Source organism: Poecilia reticulata, linkage group LG9 (genome assembly GCF_000633615.1).
Source record: "Poecilia reticulata strain Guanapo linkage group LG9, Guppy_female_1.0+MT, whole genome shotgun sequence".
Lineage (NCBI taxonomy): Eukaryota > Metazoa > Chordata > Actinopteri > Cyprinodontiformes > Poeciliidae > Poecilia > Poecilia reticulata.
The window spans coordinates 2,350,631-2,357,421 of record NC_024339.1 but is presented as its reverse complement, the minus strand read 5'-3'; the positions used below and the strand labels follow the sequence as shown (position 1 = coordinate 2,357,421).

General features: G+C 39.0%; 1 protein-coding gene across 2 annotated transcripts in view; it reads left to right on the top strand.

Moving 5' to 3' along the window:
• abcb9 (ATP-binding cassette, sub-family B (MDR/TAP), member 9) overlaps positions 1-6,780 on the top strand; it is a 17,653-nt gene extending 10,873 nt beyond the window's left edge. For both annotated transcript variants that reach the window (XM_008417292.2, XM_008417291.2), the window contains 5 exons: positions 540-728; positions 3,317-3,490; positions 4,781-4,940; positions 5,353-5,489; positions 5,574-6,780. In XM_008417292.2, coding sequence (XP_008415514.1) covers positions 540-728; positions 3,317-3,490; positions 4,781-4,940; positions 5,353-5,489; positions 5,574-5,888 — 975 coding nt within the window. In that variant the 3' untranslated portion in view covers positions 5,889-6,780. The remainder of the gene's footprint in view (positions 1-539; positions 729-3,316; positions 3,491-4,780; positions 4,941-5,352; positions 5,490-5,573) is intronic.
• Positions 6,781-6,791: the final 11 nt, after the last annotated feature.

Here is a 6,791-nt window from a genome sequence, read left to right as displayed (position 1 = left end):
TGCATGCGTGGGTTTTCTCCGGGTACTCCGGTTTCCTCCCACAGTCCAAAAACATGACTGTCAGGTTAATTGGCCTCTCCAAATTGTCCCTAGGTGTGAGTGTGTGCATGATTGTTTGTCCTGTGTGTCTCTGTGTTGCCCTGCAACAGACTGGTGACCTGTCCAGGGTGACCCCGCCTCTCGCCCGGAACGTTAGCTGGAGATAGGCACCAGCACCCCTCCCGACCCCACTAAGGGACAAGGGTGTAAAGAAAATGGATGGATGAATTAATCTTGATTCATTGAATTAATCACGATTAATCGGATTTATCACAATTTATCCAATTAATCACAAGTAATTGGATGAATCCCAAATCGTCCAAATAATCATGATTAAACAGATTAATCACAACTAATCACAATTAATCATTAGTCATGATTAATCAGAATTAATCACAATTTATTTGATTAGTCACTATTAACCTGATTAATCGTTTCAGCCCTAAACAGTCAAACATTTTTGGAGTCGTATCATAAAACCTGTCCTGCCTGCCTTTCAGAGCATTGCGTCAGTCTACACTGGCCTCATGCAGGGGGTTGGAGCAGCTGAGAAGGTGTTTGAGTATCTGGACAGGAAACCCAAACATCCAGCGGATGGCACCGAGGCTCCAAACTCCTGCACTGGTCTGGTTGAGTTTAAAGACATCACCTTCGCTTATCCAACACGACCAGAGACTGACGTCCTCAAGGTTTGTCCTAGGAATCCTCTCGATTTTATGGATTAATCAGATTTTTGGTTAGAATAGTCAAAATCTTACAAGAATACCGTCATAATATTACGGGAACAAAGTCATACGACAATATAGTCTAAATAAGACCAAAAGCATGTCACAATGTTACCAGAATAAAGTTTTAATATTTGTAGAATGGAGCTGTAATTTTAAAAGGGATACAAGACAAAAACTAACAAAAATTAAAATGACAAATACTGAACATCTTGTGAAGTTATATTTTGGCATTGTTTTTACAGATACATTAAGATTCTTATAATCAGGGGCACCGCTAGGAATCTTGTGCCCCCTGACAAAAAATTTGTTTGGGCCCTTGCGCAGCTGCTGTTACAATTTTTTGAGTCTTTAAAAAAGTCCATAAAAAGCATCACAATTTTAAAGGCTTGCATCTCCCTTGCTTTCTTTGGTTCAATACTGATACTAGCACAATATATACTACTCATGAATTTAGCATCCAACAGTCCACATACAATATGCAAGTAGGTTGCTTATATTTTTTCTATTAAATACTGAAATGTCTCTTCCCATGAGCAACAGTCAAAAGCAACATGCAAAACGTACATGAAGCAATCCAGACTTCTCAAAAATGCTATGTAGTTGCATTTTATTCAAGCTGCAGTACATAACTTTAATAAAAAATATGTTTCTGTTAAAGCTGTCACGATGTCGTAGCAGTTTGTTATGAGACAGATAATCTGTGAAAACAATCAATCTCCTCCATCTCCTTCCTGAATTACTATTACTGGTTAAAGTAATGCAACATTCTGACCGAAACAACCAATCAGAACCAGGAGGAGGGTCTTAGCGCTGTCATTAGCCTCATTCACTCACTGCGAAATGTGCTAATGGTGGAGAAACAACTTATCATTACAAGAAACTGTTTATCTGCTGTCATTGGTAGCTATTCTAACTAAATTGAGCATTCACAGTTTGAATCTGCACAGCTCTGTGCTATGCTAGCTGCAGTATAGCACAAATCGAGGTGGAGGAAGGATGCTGTCAATCATGAGATTGTGATTGACAGCACTAAAACTCTCCTGCCACTGACTGGTTGTTTCTAGCACTGGGAGAAAATAGAAGAAATATATTTTTCACAGATTACCTCTCATACCATACTGTCACAACATAATGACAGTTTTAACAAATATGTGGAAAAAGAAATATTTATATAAAAGTGACATACTTGCAGCTTTAATTTCACTCGGGAGAGGACCGGTCAGGAGGGACGTGGGTTAGAGCTGCTGCTGACTGACTCACCTATTATTAAGTGGTAAAAGGTACAAGGGACAAGTTAAATATATGAATATGTTGGTAATTTCTTTCCTTAATTCATTACATGCTAATGAAATGGAGGCAAACAGTTGCCTGTAGTTAAGCTAAGTATGCTAAATGGTTGATAATCTCACACAGTCTACTCACCTCTCCTGGAGAAAAATTGGGCTATAAATTAACGCTCTTGCCTTTTTTTTTCTCTCTCTCAATCTCTCTCTCTCTCTCTCTTTGAAAACCTGATTTTATAACTTTTCTTAGCAGCATAGTAACTGCCACAGTCATTTGTGTCTTCCACTGTCTGCTGCTAACAGCGTCACTCTGAAGCGCTCCAAGCAGGAACGAACCATTTAATGCAGATAGGGGGGTTCAAGACAAATATGGATGTGTGTTTTATGATCTGGGAGTGGGAACATTCAATTTTTCCTGATAAAAACAATCTTTGAAAATACAATATGATTAATTTTGTAATTGACAGGGCCCCGATTTTTTTATTTCTTTTTTATTTCTATGAACAAAAAATAAATAATTAAATTGTGGAGGGCCCCCTGTTGGTCAGGGCCCCTAGAATTGTCATTACTTTTCCCCCGTTTACCCCACCCCTGCTTATAACACATCAACATCAAATATTTATCAGTGGCAGGACTGAAACTACTGAGTCTTAGAAGAAAGAACCACGGACTGGGCGCTAACTATGTCAATGCATTTTTTTTCTCAATGAAACAGATTTTTCTGGATGTTATTCTGGTACTATTGTGTTTTTATTCTGCTAATATTATGACTGTATTCTCTTAATTAAACACAAATTCTCATAGCTTAGCCCTAAAGCATTTTCATAAAAATCCCCAGAAGTGATGATTGAAATAAGCAACTTTTTGCTTTTTGCAACTGTTTTCTGTCATTCATAATTTCTAATTTTGAAAAGAAAGTGAAAAAATTTTTTGACTAAAATTGGAAATAATATCTGGTATGAAGAAAAATCTGAGATTTTTTTTTTTATTGCCCAGCCCTACCATGTGTAACTTTACCTTTTTTTCACAATTGTGAGCTACTCTGTGCCAGTAAACTACATTAACGACAGTAAACGTGCAAGTTACAAAAAAAAAAAAATATATATATATATATATAGTTTTACAATGCACGTGGACTCAATTCACTTCAATTTTCAGTCCATACATTTAGCTAAGCTGTGTTGTGTGTTTAGCTAAATGATAGCCATATAGTAAATTATCCAATATTATTTTAAGACTATTTCTGGGATACATTTCTTTTTGCAGGGAGTGTCGTTCACTCTGCGGCCCGGAGAGGTGACTGCCTTGGTGGGGCCATCAGGCAGTGGAAAGAGCTCCTGTGTTAGTCTGCTGGAAAATTTCTACCTCCCTCAGGGAGGCCAAGTGCTGCTGGATGGGAAGCCTGTTAATGAGTTTCAGCATGACTATCTGCACTCCAAGGTGAGCATTTGCAAAAAAAGGAGAAACTAACAGAAGTTGTGAAGTTGCTAGCAATACACTAAGAACATAGCTGCACATATTTGGGTTGTTCAGTTTCAGACGAGTAAAGGTTTCAAGCAGACTCCTGTTAACTCACAAACCCAAAGTAGAGATGTTTGGCCAGAGTGGAAAACATCACATTTACTAACTGTCAAACACGATGGTGGAGGGGTGATAATTTGGTTAGCAGCCACAAGTCCTGGATGGGCACCTTGCCGTCATTAGGTGTGCTTCTATCTACTGGTTTGGAGCAAATAAACCAGGCAACGCAAAGCGTAACTTTGTCAGATGTTGACGCTGATGTAAAGGTTGCAAACTAGTATGGACCTCACATCTCATAAAAATGGAGAGTCCTCCACTCTTTGGAAGTTTGAACTTAAACAGTTTCCGAGCCTTCCATCTCCACCAGTGGATGGGAGCGATCCACCATTCCCAACCCAGCTTGGAGTGCCTCTTGTCAGCCACTCTAAGCTGCAGCTCTCCCATTTCACCTGGAGGTTTGGACTTTTAGATTTTCAGTTTTGTGCCTCTAGTAAGGCACAGAGCCACCAGTGGATGAGTTCACTATGCCAGAACTTATTTGGCAAATGTGTTTCCATCTCCCCTTTAACGCATGAACTCTTTCAGAAAAGCCAAAAACTGTGCGCGTAAACTTTGTGAAAAATTAAGTGCGACATTTTGAATTTTGCCCTTTCTATCGACCTTTTGTAATGCGATACAAAAGGCTATTGAGCCATTAGCTTATTTCAGAGTCAAATGTGAGGCCATCTGTTTGACTACCACGGCTTGGCTCAAACTCAATAATGCAACATAACACCGATCCCTAACATGGAATATCAGAAACAGGAAATTAAGATATGCTGTACTCATTGAATGTTATTTGTCCTTCTCAAGTAAATGATGAAACAGTCGAATATGCCGAGGGTTATTATTCATCTCCTTTCACAATTTGAAAATGTACATTTTTGAATTTTGATCTTAATTATTTGGAGCTGACATGCTTTTTGTTATAAAAGTAGCAATAAATTAGTTTCCAGGTTTGGAATAAGTCTTTATTAATACACATTTTATTCTCCTCTATGTGAAGCACTTTGGGAAAAACTGTGCTGGCCACATGGATTGGCAGCTCTGGCACACATCCATAAAAACCCTTAAATAGCAAATAATTGTACATTTTCAGGTTAACTAAGTTTTAGAGCATTTAATTACATCACTGTTCACTTTTTCTGTTTATTATTTTTGTATCTGCAGATTGCTTTGGTGAGCCAAGAGCCTGTGCTGTTTGCCCGGACCATTAAGGAGAACATCTCCTATGGACTGAGTGACGTCTCTATGGAGATGGTGGTGCAGGCCGCCACCAAGGCTAATGCTCATGACTTCATCACCAGCCTCCCCAAAGGCTACGATACAAGTAATTACCATGTTGATTTTTTTTCTGAATAAATCGCCCCTTTTTAATTGAAATTGTGAAGGTGAATCAGGGAAGTCAACAAAAAAAAGAAAGAAAAATCCATGTTGGAAATCTACTGGAGCACAAGTGGGACTTGAATGATACATTTCATTATTGCAAGATAAGACCTTTGATCTATGCAGTTCAAAGAGGCTTTTTTAAATTATTTATTTCAGTAATTTTTAACCTTTTCATACACAAGTAAGAAACAAAACTAACACATAAATAAACAATCTTTGAATTCCTGTCAATGATAAGAACACAAGGTGTAGACTGAATTTTTTTATACATATGTCAAAATCAAAACAACAGACTTTCCTGTATCATTTCCTAAAACTATGCACAAAATTAACTTTGTGTTTTTTTTCTAAAGGTGTTGGGGAGAAAGGCTTGCAGTTGTCTGGGGGACAAAAACAAAGGGTGGCTATAGCCAGAGCTCTCATCCGCCAGCCACGTGTCCTCATCCTGGACGAAGCCACAAGTGCTCTGGACGCAGAAAGTGAACATATTGTAGGTGAAGTGCTGTGAAATGCAAGGCATCATCACTATAAATACTGTATTTATGGAAGCGTGTGTGAATAATTTGAACTGCAGGTTCAGCAGGCCTTGAACAGCATCATGCAGGAACACACAGTGCTGGTGATCGCCCACCGGCTCAGCACGGTGGAAAAGGCCGACAACATCATGGTGATCGACAGGGGTCAAGTGGCCGAGCGGGGGACCCACAGTCAGCTGATGGCCACCGGCGGCCTCTACTGCAAGCTGGTGCAGAGGCAGGTCCTGGGCATCGAGACTGGGACGGAGGTCCTCAATCCGTCGGAGACTGTCCGGTGGAAGTCTGACAGAGGGAGGAGGAGACAAAACAGCGGCAGCAGCGGGAGCGAGTCAGAGCACAATATGCGCTACTGAGATCGAGCAGCAGAGTGCAAAATGTTGTCAACATGACAGGTGAATGATAATCAGGCTGGTCTGGGCTACTGTGACAGGAAACAAAACCCTAAAAGTCAAAGCACTCCACTGAATCACCAAAGAGATTGTCACTTTAAAGGTTCTGTTCAAAATTCCACGTCTTCTTACTTAAAGGCTTTGTTAAAGTACGTTAGTACAGGCTCTCAACAGCGTACAGTGTAAAATAAAATAAAAGCAAGATAATTTCACAATTTTTCTATATAAATTGACAGATATTTTGCACAAGGTCGGTCTTGATGCAACTTTTTCACTTCCGATACGATACCGATATTGCAGCTTTGAGTATGGACTGATACCGATATTCACTCTATATGATAACAGCACAAATTATGACTACTTTTATTACTTCACAGTAATAAAAGCATTTCTATCCAAGCACTGCTGGATAGACATGCTGGGGGCGGACTAAACTAACCATGTGCAATAACCCAGTTGTATCCTCAAGAGCTGGTGTGCTGCATGTTTTAGATTATTCTCTGTTTCAGTGTCAGAATAAAACTAAACTGTTTATTATGAGAACATATAGAATATGATGAGAAAGTAATTCAGCCATTAATTCAACTGTGTTGGACCTGTACATTTTGAGAGCATCTGTTCATACAATGTTTTAATGCACCACAAGCCTTGAATGAATGTTCACTAAATGCTTTATCATCTTAAAAAAAGGGATGTGTTGCTGTCAATGCACTTTTTTTTTAGCAATACCTCATCGATATGTCACTGTAACTGTTATTTCCTTTGAAGCTGTCTAGCTGTATTTTAACTTCTGTTTATTTAATGACAATGGTAAAAAGGTGTGATTGTTAAGTATGTATAAAAAATTTTTAATCTCCCCCTTGTTTT